Source organism: Mobula hypostoma, chromosome 29 (assembly GCF_963921235.1).
Source record: "Mobula hypostoma chromosome 29, sMobHyp1.1, whole genome shotgun sequence".
In the NCBI taxonomy this organism is placed as follows: domain Eukaryota; kingdom Metazoa; phylum Chordata; class Chondrichthyes; order Myliobatiformes; family Myliobatidae; genus Mobula; species Mobula hypostoma.
Window position 1 is genome coordinate 27,090,211 of NC_086125.1, and position 17,251 is coordinate 27,107,461.

Sequence of the window (17,251 nt, forward strand, 5' to 3'; positions counted from 1 at the left end):
GTTTGTGGTCCTTTCGTAAATCTAATGGCAGAAGGGAAGAAGGTGTTCCTGAAACATTGAGAGTGTGTCTTCAGGCTCCTGCACCTCTTCCCTGATGGTTGTAAAGGGAAAAGGGAATGTTTGGGTGGTGAGGGTCTTTAGTGATGGATGGCACCTTCGTGAAGAAGATGTCCTTGATCTTGGGGAGGGTTGTGCCCGTGATGGAGCTGCCTGGGCCTACGATCCTCCGTGACCTTTTGCTATCCTGTCCACTGGAGTCTCATCTTTATGTTCCTGCATTATTCTGGTTATCTTATTCCCTTAATATCCAGAAATTTATTGATCTCTGTTTGGAATTATCTGAAAGACTGATCCCAGGGTAGAGAATTCCAAAGGTCGGCCACCCTCTTCATTTAGAACTCTCTCTCATCCCAGTCCTAAATGGCTACCCTTTACTGTGAGACTGTAACCCCTGTTTCTAGGCCCCTTGTTATTGCTCTCGCGCCTTGAATGTGGAGAAAAGATGTGTACAAATGACATACAAAACGAAGCTTTTCACTGCACCTCAGAATATGTGATAGGAATAATGAACCAACCAGCCATCAGACCAAGACCCTTCGTCAGGACTGAGAAAAAAGGAGGGCAGAAGCCAGAATAAGAAAGTGAAGAGAGGGGAAGGTGATTGGTGAGACCAAGTGAGGGAGAATGTGGGCGCGTGGAAGAGTGGGATTAAGTAAGAAGCCGGGATGTGATTGGTGGAAGAGGTAAAGGGGTGAAGAAGAAGGAATCTTATAGGAGAGGAAAGTGGACCACGGGAGAAAGGAAAGGAAGAAGGGCACCGGAGGGACGTGAGGAGAATGGAAGGGTTACGAGGGGAGCTGGAATGGAGAATGAGGAGTGGAAAAAGAGAGAAGAGTGAGGGGAGAGAAATCGCCTCGTTTGAGAAATCAATGTTCATGCTGTCAGCTTGGAGGCTACCCAGATGGAATATGAGCTGTTCCTCCTCCAGCCTCATCATGGCGGTAGAGGAGGCGGTGAACTGTCAGAATGGGAATGGGAAGTGGAATTGAAGTAGTTGACCCTAAGAAATATTGTTTGCCGTGGGGCGAGTGAAGGTGCTTGACGAAGCAGTTCCCACAATCTATATTGAGTCTCACTGATGTAGAGGAGGCCGCACCAAGAACACTGGATACTGTAGACAATGCTGACAGACTCACAGGTGAAACGTTGCCTCACCCGGAAGGACTGTTGGGGGCCTTGAGTGGTGGTGAGGGAGGAGGTGAATGGGATGGTGTAGGTCTTCTTGGCTAGGAAGATACCTCTCTCAACTTTGCTCTCGTATTTCTATCAGCTGCCATAACTCAGTTACCATGCCACCTGCGGAGGCAAGCAGGGCACCTTTTCCGCCCTTGTATGATCCACTGAAGACTTCTTACACCTTCTTTAAATGTCCCCTCCACCCTGCCCCCACTGTCTGAGGAAGCAGTTGTAAAGGAGCTGTATACAGACACGAGGGGCAGAGATACAGTGAATGCACTCGTCTCTTTTTCCCAGGATCAGGGAATCGAAAACTAGAGGAGACACGAGAGGTGGCTGGTGCTGCAGTCTGGTGGAACGCACAAAACGCTGGAAGAACTCACCGGGTCAGGCAGCCTCTGTGGAAGGGAAATGGACAGTCAATATTTCAGGTTGGAGCCCTGAAACTAGGTTTAAAGTGAGAGGAGAAACATTTGAAAGGAACCTGAGGGGCAACCTCCTCATGCAGAGTCAGGTGAGTATAGAACATAGAACAGTACAGGCCCTTCGGCCCACCATGTTGGGCTGAGCTCTTAGCCTACCCTAGGATCCATTTAACCTTTCCCTCCATGTTTCTTTCATCTAAGTCCCTATCTGAGAGTTTCTTAACGTATCAGCCTTCACCACCACCCTGGAAGTGCATTCCATGCACCCACCAGACTCGAGTAAAAACTGACCTCTGAGGTGCCCCTATCTGGAATGAGGTGCCAGAGAAAGTGGCTGAGGAGAGCATTCTAACCAGATGCATCACCGCCTGGTATGGAAGGGCCACTGCACAGGATCAGAAAAAGCTGCAGGATGTCGTAATCTCAACCAGCTCCATCTGGGACAATGGCCTCCTCAGTATCGAGGAGTCCCTCAAAAGGTGATACCTCAAAAAGGCAACATCACCCAGGACATGCCCTTTTATTGCTGCCATCAAGGAGGAGGTAGAGGAGCCTGAAGATGCACACTCGATGTTTTAGGAAAAGCTTCTTCCCCTCCGCCATCAGATTTCTAAATAGAGAATGAACCAAGCCATGAACACTACCTCACTATCGTTTTATTCATTTTTTGCTCCTTTTGCACTACTTATTTAATTTATAGTTTTTAATGTATTGCCCTGGCCTGCTGCTGCTAATCAATGAATTTCTCAATATTTGCCAGTGATTTTAAACCCGATTCTGATGTGGGAATGACAACATTGGATGTGCAGATGTTTAGAGCAGGGGTTCCCCACCTTTTCTATGCCACTAACCAAGAGGTCCGTGAACCCCAGGCTGGGGACCCCTGGTTTCGAGGGATATGGACCCAATACCAACAAATAGGACGAGCTTAGATGGGCCCCTTGATCAGTATGGATAAGATGGGCCAAAGGGCCTGTTACCATGCTCTTTGACTTTATGACATTTATACGACATTGGATAAGTATATGGATAGGAGAGATCGAGAGAGATACGGGCCTAATGCGAGCAAATGGGACTATTTAGGTAGTTTGGTAAATTGGCCAGCATGGACGAGTTAGGCCAAAGGGCTGGCTTCCATTCCCTATGACTCAATAATATGTCAGACAAGTGGGAAATGTGAAGGAGTGTATTTTAACAACAGCATCTCTTAAAAGCTTAGAAAAGCTTTAAATCTGGACCAGTTGTAAAGATATGACAACAGCATGAATCTGCAGTAAGATTCTGAAGTTTATTGTCTGGCATGAAAAGTACAAATAATCAAACAGTTCAATGAAAAATGTTTACAGCTTTCACATTTGTATTCCCAGTAATAAATACTCTAAACTAGCAAGTTTGTTCCAACAAGAAATCAGCCATAATTTACCATCGAAATAAATATTAAGTTAAAGGATCGTGGGAACTTTTACCCTCTCCCCCAACTAAATACACCAAAGAGAAAAAAGATCAGTGCCTCCCCGCTAATGCTTTGTACACTCGATCCACCAAGTTCAGGGATACATTTTGTTCAGTATTTTCATGAACCCTGAACGTCCCTCCCATTCCCCCCCCCCCAAACCCCTGACTTTATAATCCAGTCAGCTGGACTTCTCTCATTCGGAAAAAAAATCATCCGCGAGTATCTCCGAGACTTGTTAAAGTTTCCCTTTGGTTGTCACCGTTCACTCAATGCGCCATTAGAGGATTGGCAAAGAGGCCAAATGGAAGCAAAGAAATACCAAGCGATAACATGTTAAAATCCATCGACACTACTATTAGGATAAGACTGAAAATGTTTAACAAGACAAAAGTAATAGCAAAGTTATAACAACTATCACACAAAGTAACTTCCTAATACTCAATATTTTTTGTTTCGTATGAATCACGACATAATCAGTGCACCTGACTAAGGAGAGCCATCCTCAAACTTTAAGTTTGTTCCCTTAGAATAAATTAAGCTAAACCACATATTGGTAAAATTAATGTCATTTTTTTTGTTTAAAACTTGCAAATATAAAGGAAACATAAATATACACAGAACGACTTTTACAATGCAATAATATATATTCAATCTCTGAATAAGTTAAGCTACAAGAAGCTATTAATTGCCAAAATATTAACTAGGTCATGGTGCTTTTTTTAACATTTTTTTTTGTTCTGTAATGTAAGCTACCACAGATTTGTACAATACACTTAACACGGTTTTAAAACAATAGAAAATCTTTTTTTAACCATTTTTTAATCTTAAAAACTATTCTAACAAAATGAGACCCATGTTTTACACATAGAGTTCCGGACACAAAGAAACATCTGACGTTAAAGAGAGAAAAAATAATAGCAAAAGAAGTGAGAATGCAAACTAACTAGCAAGTTTGGTAAATAGTCAAGTCCTGGGGGGAGAGGAGGGGGAATTTTTTAAAAAAAGCTCCACCCCCACACACAACGTCAACATGGGTCAAAGCAAAATTGGAAATCTAAAGCTTTTATTTAAAAGGTAGCAGAGCCTTTAGTGCTTTGCTCAGTTTTGAATAAGTTAAGGTAGGGCTTGCGTCAGTAGCTTTCCAAAAACCTTTCCTCAGGAACACACAAAGGATCAATTAGCACCTACCATCCCCAAAAAAGGAAGATTAACAAATTTTAAAGAGGTGGTAAAGATAAATAAATATACTGAGGCCCTCAAACAAATGATCAAACTATTTGGATTAAAGAGAATAGTGTCAAAAATAAAAAAGCTTGACATCGTCCTTTTATTTTGTCCCTTGCCTACAACTTCAGTATTCTGGACCAATTTTTAGTTGGGCTCTTTCTAAAAGACCCCAGCTTTCTCCCTTTCTGAGCTGCTGAGTGTTTAACATCCAGCAAAAAACAGCAGAACGAAGGGGGCGGGGGGGTTTTGTGGTTGGTCGGTCTTCATAAGCCGCGTTAGTGGTCAGAGGAGGCAGAGACACAATGTTGAGATCGGGTCTGGATGAATCACTAAGACCAGGTCTTCACCGCAGAGACAGCCTGTCCCAGGTGGTTCTCTTTGACTTTTAGAAAAATCTCTTAACAGTCGGTGACATCTGGTGTTAGGCTCCACCAAGTGGGACTGTGTTAGTGCCAACCAACACTAGGCAGTTGTCCACATACTGGACAGATATCTGCTTGACATAACTGACTAAAGAGACAAGATCTAACTAAAATCTGACACTTCTCTACAACTGTGTAAATGAACAATAACTTTATTTAGGGGGGAAGGGTGAAGTTTCTGTTATAAAAATTGCCATAAACTGTCTTTGGGGCCAGACATTCAAATTAGGTAAGAAACACAACATATTTAAATAGCATCTTACTGGGTCTATCAAAATCAACTCAAACCCTTCATCTATAATGAATGACTTTGCAAATGCTGAGAGGGAGAACAACAATGCGTACTTCAGAAGAAATGTTGAATTCTTTTCCTCAAAATGAAAACTTACACCAACAAAAGGAAGAAAGTAAAAAAAAGGACCTTGTGAACATGACAATTTGCCCGTCTTGTTCAAATAAAACAGGTTTCAAAGACCGGCTAAGCCAGGAAATCGAAAGTCAATTGACTTTTATTTTTTTGGCAATCTTCTCTTTAAAAATGTCGATCTATTACAGCAACTAAACAGGAAGGCCTCAACGAAATCTTATCAGCTGTTATGATGTCACTGTGTGGAACCTGTACTGTTGAGAAAGTGCTCCCATCAAACGATATGCTCTCAGTATCACTGAGTACAAACTTACAATTCTTGCTCGTAAACAATGTGTTTTATGCTCCCTTTTTTTGTCTTAAAAAGTTATCAATCTAGAGCACACGTGACAAAACTGTCCTCCCCTCCCACTAAAAGAACGTAGCCTGTCAAAATATTCTCTTTTTTTTCAATCAAGGTTCTGTAAAAATTTTCAATGAGGTCTTTTTCTTTTTTATAAAAATAGATTTTTTTTAACCCATTCACATCAAAGAGATTGCCTCTTTGGCAAAATTTATTATAATATGAAAAGTCATCAAATGTTTTGCCAATGTTGTTCTGTTAGAACCCTCCCATCCCAGCATGGTAATATGGACTTTTTACAATAATCTATCTATCACAATAGGAAGAGCTCGGAAGGGGGAGACGAACGGTTCGAAGTCTGCATTGTATTCCTTCAACAGGTCTTAAGGATTTTTAGATACATTGTAAAGGGAATCACTTATGAATTTTATCTTTAACAAAGCCTATACATTAATACCTTTCATTTCTCTTTGTCAGTCCTTCCACACTCAAAGGATTGTTAGAGACATTTTTGTTCTGAACACTATAGACCTTCTCTAGAACTATCTACAGGCATCCTTCTGTATATTAAGCATAGAAGGTTCTGCAGATACAGAGTAACATGTACAAAACGCTGCAAGATCTCAGCAAGTCAGGCAGCATCAATGGAAAAGAATAAACCGTTGACATTTCAGACCAGGACCCTTCATCAAGACTCCCTGACCTGCTCAATTCCTCTAGCATTTTGGGTGTGTTATCCATCTGTATTTAATGGTTTGATGGACTTGATTCACCTCCAACTGTGATGTAATGAGAGTTTAGATCCTGATAACACTACAGAATATCTTTGTATCTCCACAACTCTCTCTGTATTCTGGTTTTTGATTCTTTAACTGAACAGTGAAATATGAGGTTGAGAGGTGGTTTGATGCCAAATGGTACCGAGGGCATTGGGAAACCATTGTTAAAAGTGGGAGGGGGAGATAATTAATTTGCTTTTCAAAACAACTCCAAAATGTGTTTCAATGGGGAGGGTGGGATCACATCGATCTGTAGTTGCTTGGAAAACCAATTTTGTCTCCAATGAAAAGGGGAAGTCAGTAGAATTCAATTGAAAAAAAAAATCAAAGAATAATTCTTTACTATTACTGGCCTGTCTGAGCTTCTGTGTCATTGACTGGATATATCTTGGTAGCAATTTGTACAGCAATATTCCCCATACGGCACCATTAATATATACACAAAGCCTCCTAGATACACAGCATGGAACCCAGAGCTTTGGAAGAATCATTCCACAAAGTATTTCCTGCTGGATACCTTGTGGCCAGTTGCTTAATGAGAGGCAATATAAGATCTCAGAAAGCATAAAAGAGAGTGATTGTGGTGCAATTGTGTGCAATGTGCACCCTTTCCAGCCTTCTTAAACTAACAAGGCTTTATGCTTATGCTTCTCCAATAGACACCTCGCATCTCAGGCACATAAATAGCCACAACATTTTGATTCTTGCTGTACTGTTTCATGATGAGATTGCTAACCGTTATGAGTAAATGCTGTCATGATAAAATGAACCTCTCATACAGGTATACTTTGACTAGTTTATTATCGTCTCTTCAATAGTCATGCAAAGTAGCAAAGCAACAGTGAGAGGTGCTGACTTAAATGGCCATTGCATCACCTAGGGAGGTCTAAGCAGTTCATGTCATGTGTTGAGCATATTATAGCATGGTGAGAAACCATTTGTTCCTGGCGTGCATTATATGGTGTCCATTAATTATAGAATTATAAACCTATGTTACTATCACAAACAAATGTAGAGAAGAAAGATCACTGAGTATTAGAGAGAGAAAGCAGAGTGAGTTATTTGGTTTCCCTGTTAGAGGGAGCCACAGATTACCTACGAACTAATGGAGGTGAAGATACAGTATATCAGAAGATGTTATACTTAAGAGCTACAGTACAATAATAATGATGTCTCAAATCTGGCGTACACATGTGACCAATTAAGATTACCAACAAAAATGAAGTTTCACATAAACGGCAAATCATAGCTGGGGACCCCAATATCAATTCAGCTCCAAGGAGGAGATTGCTGTATGAGCACTCTACATGGGAACACAGTTCCTGCACTTGACTCAAATAGCGGACCTTGCAGGATTCTTGAAAAAACATCGGGGTGATGTCAGCATCTACTCTCACCCCTTTCTCTCTTGGGAAAAGGCCATCCCAGTCTGAAAGGGGGTCCCAAGGCCTGAGGCTTGAGAAAAGGGCAGAGCTGTAATAAGTCACTTCACTGGCGTCAGTTGGAAAATGTTTCTCTTCCAACAAGAGAAGTTACTAATGGGCTTGGGGCATGAGATCACTCTGCCTCAATCCGGACAAATGAAAAATCTCTGAATCACCACTATGAATTAGTTCATCAACAGAGAAACTTAGGTATCTGTCACGTGAAAGTTATACACATGTGTGCAAGGTATATCTTCATACAAGATGTAGTCAACCAAACATTTGCATTCCCATACCACGTCCCTGCTTGCAGACTCATCCCTGAAATGCAAAACATTCCCAAGCTGGCAAAAAGACTGCCGATTGTCACGCATTTCTGCACCTACTCATATTCCCCTGTGTCCTCAAACATCAGAGAATGCCTGTCCTTGGGAGGGGGAGGAGGGGGGGAGAGGAGAAGCGACTCAGTTTAATCCCCTTCAGTCGCTCTATTTTAACTGGACCATAACCTTAACCTTCTGCGCTTACAAAAGAGGAAGGGGAGAGCAGGTATAGAACGAGTACTGTGGAAATAAAGTGGGACTGTCCCTTTAAGTCTGGCGATAGCAGGGTCAGGATAAATATGATGTGTGAAATTAGTGGATGATTTCATAGGGTGTTTTAGTTGACATTGTCATTTGTGTTAGCATTATAGAATGTTAGCTCTGTGACAGCCAGGAGAGTGCTGAATGTTTAAAGAAATTCCGATAAATCCTGTCTTCGACTTGGGGTGTTGACCAGTCCTTATACCTCACAGTTTTAAATCATCTTAATTCACGGAAGGCAGTGAAGGTATGAGGGCTGTAGCAACAAGCGGTGAAGTGCCCAAGGAAAATGTGAAGGATAAATGAGAAAGCTGGGGATTTATGTTCTACTGCCTTTTAACCTGTGGGATAGCTCATGGGTGTAGGGTTCAATTTTCTGGGGGAGAGGTTACCAACTCATTACATCACCCATCCAATATCACCTATGCTTTTGAACAGAATGGTGTTGATCATTTAAGAGAGAGGACTGATTTCCAAACCGACCATACAGGACAGGAGACAGACCACAATACACTTGCAAGAGAGTTACCTTCACCTACAACTAGAGGGAAGAGTTTCCATCATCGTGCCATCACCTGATGTGCTGCGAGTAACAATGATCTTAATACAGGGTCGTGTACCTGTAACTGTTCATGGCCATTGCCATGGTGAGGGTGGATGTGTGTGCACTTTATAGACTCGTGTGTGCGCGCGTGTGGGGAAAGGAAGGTATCAGATTAGTCTTTGTTGTTGCGATTATTCTGATTCTCTGCAGTGTACACTAACAGTGTCCTGTGAAGTGACTGCATGTGAGTGAGTGTTAATGGTAGGAAATGTGAAGGAGTGGTTTGCTACAATACTCTGGGCTGGAAAACAATAAGTGATTGTTATGGGTGACGTTCAAGCTGTGGACACACAAATCCAAATCCAAGTCCGACGGAGGGTGAAGAAGAGAGCCTGGTTTAAGGGTTAGCGGACTGTGTGGGTGTGAGGGAGGGAGAAATGGGGCTTGTTTTGCTGATGTTGTTTTCTTGCTTGTTCTGATCTGCTGAACATGGTGGACATGCTGGAATGTGTGGCGATACTTGTGGGCTGCTCCCAGCACGCCCTCAGATGTGTTGATTATTAATGAAAACGGCGTATTTCACTGCCAGTTTCACGTGATAAATAAACTTGATTCTTGAGTCAAACGTGCAGATTGCAAAAAGAACACTAACCTTCGTATGCTCTTCTGTCCATCCGTTAGGTGAGACTGAACATAAAAAATTCAGATCCTATCGTCACTTTCTGCTGCTTTGCCACTGGGTGGGACTGGGAAGCACATTTACAAGGAGCGCTGTCGCAGGAAAGCAACATCCATTACGAAGGGTCCCCACCACCCAGCCCATGCAAGGGCAGTGAAGAGAGGGTGCTACCTGACCACCTGACAGTGGGCAGCTCCCACAGTCTCTGCAACACCGGGGACTTGAATGGGCTGGGACTCCTAGCCATGTCACCTCAGAGAAGCAGCCTGGCCTTTCCAACCAATGGGGACTAACCTGTGAATTTTAGCATTATGCAGGCAACCTCATCAGTGTTCTACCTTAGGGGAGAAGCCTCCCACAGGTAGCGCACAAGAGAAGGGTTTTTGCCAGCATCAACACAATGATTTTTATCACAAGATGATATTTTCTCCGTAAAGACACAACAAATGAACATCTCACTGCTTGCACTGTAATGGCTGACAGTTATCAACAGAGCTGAGTCTACTCGGAATATTGTGATATATTCACACTTGCAGTGTTGTGTTCAGTTCTGGTTACCTCTATAGGAAGAAAAATAATAGCAAGATAGAAAAGGAAGTGAGGATTTGGTATTTTATGCAACAAATGGTTATGATCAAGAACTCACTGTTTATAGAGGTGGTGAAAATTGCATTGGTCAGGACCTTCAGAAGGGAGAAAAGATTGTGCAGAAAAGGTTCACCAGGATGTTGGAGTACTGTGTTCAGTACTAGAGTGTTTATTTGGAGTATTGCGTTCAGTACTGGAGTATTATTTGAAGTATTGTGTTCAGTACTGGAGTATTATTTGAAGTATTGTGTTCAGTACTAGAGTATTTATTTGGAGTATTGTGTTCAGTACTGGAGTATTATTTGAAGTATTGTGTTCAGTACTGGAGTATTTATTTGAAGTATTGTGTTCAGTACTGGAGTATTTATTTGGAGTATTGTGTTCAGTACTGGAGTATTATTTGAAGTATTGTGTTCAGTACTGGAGTATTTATTTGAAGTATTGTGTTCAGTACTGGAGTATTTATTTGGAGTATTGTGTTCAGTACTGGAGTATTATTTGAAGTATTGTGTTCAGTACTGGAGTATTATTTGAAGTATTGTGTTCAGTACTGGAGTATTTATTTGAAGTATTGTGTTCCGTTTTGGTCGCCTCATTATAGGAAGTATGTGGGAGCTTTAGAGTGGATGCAGAGGAGATTTACCGGGATGCTGCCTGGACTGGACAGTATGTCTTATGAAGATAGCTTGAGCGAGTTAGTGCTTTTCTGTTTGAGTGAAGGGGGATAAATAAGAACTGGATAGATGTGTACAAGATGATTAAAGGCATAGATTGAGTGGACAGCCAGAGATTTTTTTTAAAGGGTGGAAACGGCTAACACAAGAGAGCATAATTTTAAGGTGATTGGAGGAAAGTATAGGGGAAAAATTCAGAGGTAAGTTTCTTCACTGGAGAGTAGTGGGTGCCCTGCTATGGTTGAGGCAGATACATTACTGGCATTTAAGGAACTCTTAGATAGGCACATGGATGATAGAAAAGTGGAGGGCTGTGTAGGAAGAAAGGATTGGATTGATCTTGGAGTAGGTCAAAAGGTTGGCATAACATTGTGGCTGAATGGCCCGTACTGTACTGTAATGTTCTAAATTCTATGCTTTATGAATAATTTTTCTGAGGGTCTTGAGTTCTTGGATTTGAATTTGAATGATGATCCATCACAGCAGCTATTGAGTTTAATGAGATGGGGAGAGGTCTGCAAACTGCGGAGGGATTGGGACTGAGAGATCACTACAGGAGTAATCTTAAAATATCTTCTGCCTGTTTGACTTTAAGACCAGGGCTGGACGGCCCTACTGTAGTTGGTAATGTTTGATACTGCCACTTTGTTTTGTCCTGCTTTGGTTATCGCGACAAGCGTCATTAGGTACCTGACCAGGAGCTGACTGAAGATCTGCCCCAACCTTCCTCAACGTCAGACGAAGTTCTGCGAAGAACCAGCAAGTGTGAAGGACACCAAGGAGATGCGACCGGGAGCCATGAGGAGGAGGTGGCCAGTGGTCGACGCGGTCCGATAAGGAGTCGCTCTGTAACGGGGGATGTGAACAGTCCTCCCCAGCTCAGCCTTCCAGAGGCACAGACAACAATGGGACGGCAAGGGGAAGTTGAGAAAGTGCAAACTTTTCCTGCTAAGGCATCCACAAGTTAAGCATTCTCTCCTTTCTTATTCTTCAGGAAGCCTGTCATGTAAACAGCTCATTTTTTAAATAGGAAAGAATCTCATGCTTGAATTTTACTTTATAAATATAGGGATATCAATGCACATTTTTACATTACATCCTCCCAAAAGTTCGGGGATCTGTCCGACAGGATGGCTCAATGCCATGAGTTTTGTGTTAAAAAAGATTGCTTCATGACTGACAAATTGTAAATGGTCCATTAAGAACAAATATTCCTGTATAATCACATCCTGTCTTAGTGAAATTAGTCACTAATCTACATTCTTTGCTTAATCAGGTAACCAGAGAGAGCAGGCTTACACTAACAAAAGGAGAGGGTAAAAGATCCCACCTCTACAACTCGAAGCCTCTGAGCTAATTTGCCCATATAAAAGATTCCCACACGTAGACACTAGGCCTGGTGCTGTCTAGCCAGCCAAAGGTGCCCCTGGAGACAAAGACCATGCGACTGGCTACACAACTATGCTGTTTACGTACAAGTTTTTTTTTGGTGAACGCCATAAACATTGTTTCAGTGTCTTCACGGTTTCTCACATGGAGGAGGCCAGATAACAATTACTCAGAAGCTATAAAAGTATCCCTCAAATATTTTTGAAGTGGGGGGCACTGTCATTTTTAAGATGAGATTATGCATAGCGTTTTATTAAAGGGGAAACCTATTTTGAAAATAGTTTAACTCAACAGACACAATCCGTTACTAAGTGTTCTGAAACCATGCTACCGTGCTGCGGGTAATTCCACTTTGCAGTTTGCAGTCCTCCCTGTTAGACAGGTGCTTTTAAACCCCTTCTTGCAGTGTGTGCATAGAGTAGGGACCAGAATAAGCTTCAGTAGGGGTCAAGACTTTTTTTTATGCATCGAGTTACAAAATGCTAATTCTGCCAATAAGATCGTGGTACACAGATTACCCCCAAACTGTTCCTTATTCGTGATTCCAGACTGTGGCCTGTTTTTTTTGGGATACTGGCACTGAAAGAGACTTTCTGTGCAAGAACTGCCCATGGAAGGATGCAAAGTTATGAACTGGATGCGCCTTTCATGGCACAGAACACTTGGCAGGGACCCGTGAACAACTCAGCAAAGACTTTTTGAAAATTAATTTACAGTAATGCACTTCATTGCTTGACGGAGCCCAGCCCAAATGTTTTAGCTGCTCAGTATTGCACATTTTTTTTTGTTCTTAGTTAATGAAACCGTGGAAGGAACAAGGAAAAAGAGAAAAAAGGTAAATTAATTATGAGCTGTAATTCATAAATATTCCCCTTTAAAAGATTTTTTTCTCTATATGTCAATTGCAACCACACGAAAACAGGTCTTAGTGAAAATGTTCTAAAGTTTCCCAGCTCTCTGTTCTGCCCTTTCAACAGATTATCACCTTCAAAGAAGGCAGTTATAAGCATTATTATTAATATTAGGCTGGGTTAAAACCCCCTGCGTAGTATTGTTTTATATGTATTATATTCATATAATAAGAGCTATGAAAAAAGTATTCAAAGTTGTTTATGAAATAGCTTCCTGATTATTTGTTGTAACATGTCCTGTATCAATATAATGCTAACACTGGCTGTTGAGAAAAAGTCTGTTCTGTGTTTCACTGTAAGCCCAGTTATATTAATGGATTTTTTTTGATTTTTTTTTGTTCTGTTCTGTTGCTGTGTGTGTGTTTGGTGGCATATTGATTATTTTCCTTTACTTTTTTTTGTGTTGCGGAGGGGCGCTTCTGTGTTTTGATTTTTTTTTGTTTGTTTTTCTCTCTCTCGCGCGCGTATGTGAGGCGGCTTCACGACTTGTGTGTCTTGCTGGTCTTGAAGGACACCTGGAGGACTCGGTCGCCGAGGCGGTAGCCATTCAGGCTGGCGATGGCCATGGCCGCCTCGTCGTAGTTGGTCATGGTGACGAAGCCGAAGCCTTTGCACTTGTTGGTGTTGAAGTCGCGGATAACCTTGACGTTGGTGACGGCTCCGAAGGGCCCGAACAGCTGCCAGAGGACACTCTCGTCTGCTTCGGGGGATAGGTTGTACACGAAGATGCACCAGCCAGTGCCCGTGGGGCCTGAGAGGTTCACTCCCGCCAGGCTTGTCATCCCCTCTATTGTGATTGGAGAGAACCTGGTGGACAGAGACAGAGGGCTGCTTGGGTGTGAATCAGATATTTAACCATTTCACACACACAACAACAAAAAAGAACGTCAATATCATCAACAGTTACTTCAAAATCATTGATGTTCTATAAGAACGACAACTATAAATTTCTCAGTGTAATCATTTCAGAGATTCTGCACATAAATTACATTAAAAAGAGATCATGACAGTTCCTCTACTTCATTCGAAGTTTGCGAAGATCTGGCATGACAAATTTCTGTGCGGTAGAGAGTGTACTGACTGGTGGCAACACGGCCTGCTATGGAAAACACATATGCCCTTGAACGAAAAACCCTACAAGAAGTAGTGGACCATCCCAGTCCATCACAGGTAAAATCCTCCCCGTCACAGAGCACATCTACACGGAGTACTGTCGCAGGAAAGCAGCCTCCATCATCAAGGACCCCCACCATCCAAGCCATGCTCCCTTCTCCCTGCTGCCATCAGAAAGAGGGTGCAGGAGCCTCAGGACCTGCACAACCAGAATCAGGAACAGTTATTACCCCTTAACCATCAGGCTCTTGAACCAAAGGGGTTAGTTTCACTTGCCCCGTCACTGAACTATTCCCTCAGTCTATGGACTCACTTTCAAAGACTCTTCACCTCATCTTCTGGATATTTATTGCTCATTTATTTATTATTGTTTCTTTCTTCCTTTTGTATTTGCGTAGTTTGTTGCCTTTTGCACATTTTCTGTCCTGTTGGGTGCAGTCTTTCATCGACTCTATTGTGTTTATATTTACTATGTATGCCGGCAAAAAATTGAATCTCAGGGTTGTATATGGTGACACATATGTCCTGTGATGATAAATTTACTTTGAACTTTGACCATAAAACCATAAGACATAGGAGCAGAATTAGGCCATTCTGCCCATCGAGTCTGTGCTACCAAGAACCTATCAACTGCCACTTTGAATAGGACTTGGCCTCCACAGCAATGAATTCCACAGATTCACCACCCTCTCACTAAAGAAATTCCTCCTTATCTCTGTTTCGAAGGGACATCCTTATATTCTGAAGCCATGCCATCTGGTCCTAGACTCCTCCACTACTCCATCCTCTCCACATCCATTCTATCTAGCCCTTCAATATTCAGTAGGTTTCAATGAGATCCCCCCTTATTCTTCTAAACTCCAGCAAGTACAGGTCCTGAGCCATCAAGCCCTCCTCATATGTTAACCCTTTCATTCCTGGGATCATTTTCATGAGCTTCCTTTACCACCATCCAGTGGTAGCACTTCCTTTTTTAGGTAAGAGTTCACTTGGCTAATGACCTCCTGTGACATTGCACACCGGATCTATAGGTGCGTGGTGAAGAATATGCTGGCTGGTTGCATCATGGCCCGGTATGGGAACACCAATGCCCTTGAATGGAAAAGCTGAGAAAAAGAAGATGGCAGGTTCATCTTCTCTATTCCCCCCCTCTCTCCTCTCATTCTAGCTCTCATATCTTTCTCTGCTTTGTACTCTCTCTCTTTTGTTCTCTCCTCTTTTTCTCTTACTCTCCTCAAGCACAGAAATTAGACTGTTGATCTGATGATTTAAGTTCAAGTCCCAAACTAATTCTGGAATTAGAGAACAGATCTCATTCATCCATCAATGCCTTTGAGGAAAAGAAATTTACCATCCTTTAGGTATCCCATAACTGCCCACTGTAACACCCTGGTCACCTTACCGAGATGCATCATGGCTTGCTCTAGCAGTTGCTCTGCCCAAGACCACAAGGAACTTGAGAGAGATGTGGACACAGCTCAGCACATCATGAAAACCAGCCTCCCCTCCATGGACTGCAACTATAATCACTGCCTCAGTAAAACATCAAGAAGTGTGACTCAAGAAGGCAGCATCCATCACTAAGGACTCTAATACATCCAGGTTCTCATTACTACCATCAGGGAGGAGGTACAGGAGGAGGTTGTTGTTCTAACCTTTTATTAATAGAGTACCAACAAGCGGGAGCAGATCTCTCTGTCCGGATGAAGGGTCTTATCCAAAAACATCAACTGTCCATTTCCCTCCACAGGTGCTGCCTGATCCACTGAATTCCCATTTGTTACTCCCAGATTCCAACATTTGCAGTCTCCTGTATCTTTGGAAACTGTCCTTCATTCTTTTGCTTCTTGTAAATGTCTTTGAGGGCAAACCAACATTTAACTCCCTCTGACACTTTACAGTGACAAATGCACTTTGATAATAAGACCACAAGAACATAAGGTATAGGAGCAGAATTGGACTATTCAATTCATTGAGTCTGCTTCACCATTCTGTCATGGCTGATGTATTGTTCCTCTCAACCGCATTCCCCCATGTTCCCCCCTAGCCCTTTGATGCCCTCTAATCAGAAACCTATCAACTTCTGCTTTAACTATGCCTAATGACTTGGCCTCCACAGCCATCTGTGCCAATGAACTCCACAGATTCACCATCAGCTGCCTAAAGAAATTCCTCCTAATCTCTGTCCTAAAGGGACGTCCTTGTATTCTGAGGCTGTGCCCTCTTGCCCTAGACTCCCCCTCATCCTCTCCACATCCACTCCATCTGGGCCTTTCAATATCCAATGCATTTCAATTAGAACCCCTTCTCATTTTTACTTTGACTTTAATCCCAGATTTATTTAATTAATCAAATTTAAGTTACACAGTTGCCATGATGGGATCTGAACTCTACCAGAATGCTATTGTGGCAATTCAATCTACACATCATATCTCAGTGCTAGCCACTGCTAATACTGGTTTGGAATCAGAACATGGGTTGACGTGAAAATGTCACGCACAAAGAGGCAGACAGAGTCCTCCTACATGGTGAGGTGTGTGAAAAATTAATGATTGATTAGGAGAACAGCTCTTGTCCCTGAAGGTGCAAAAACCTTGTTCTAAACAAGGAGTAGCATCTGGTCCAACTGTACATTTAATGAAATAATTCACAAGGGAATATTTTTAAGCCTATTATACACCTTAGGTAACAGGTGGGACCGTGGTGATACCCACTTTTATTCTGTTTATATTCCTGAAACTGAAAATTGTAGCCCAGGGATGGTAATCACATTTCTGGGCCTGACCAACTTTTATCAATAACCTATTTTTGGGTTACCAGGCAGAGGCGAAGATCATCAAATTGCCTCTGGGTCGATTAAATAAAGCACAGAGGCCTTGACTTTCAAATCCTCACCTTTGTTTACAGATGCTCAATGCTGTCTCATTTGTCTAACTCGTCTTCTTCAGTCCGTTGAAATATTTGGATCTCCAATTTGATTTGGTCCATCACTATTTCTTGCACTATAAGCTTCACGTGCTAAGGAGGAACTCCCGATCTATCTTGTATCAGCTCTTGCACTTTATTTGGCTGCCTGCATTGCGCTTTTGC

At 42.2% G+C, this 17,251-nt stretch overlaps 1 protein-coding gene across 3 annotated transcripts in view; it reads right to left on the bottom strand.

Moving 5' to 3' along the window:
* Positions 1–2,936: 2,936 nt before the first annotated feature.
* Positions 2,937–17,251, bottom strand: part of elavl3 (ELAV like neuron-specific RNA binding protein 3) — a 139,840-nt gene continuing 125,525 nt past the window's right edge. For 2 of the 3 annotated variants that reach the window (XM_063036039.1, XM_063036038.1), the window contains exon 7: positions 2,937–13,876. In XM_063036039.1, coding sequence (XP_062892109.1) covers positions 13,528–13,876 — 349 coding nt within the window. In that variant the 3' untranslated portion in view covers positions 2,937–13,527. The remainder of the gene's footprint in view (positions 13,877–17,251) is intronic. The other variant, XM_063036040.1, reaches the window with a different exon arrangement.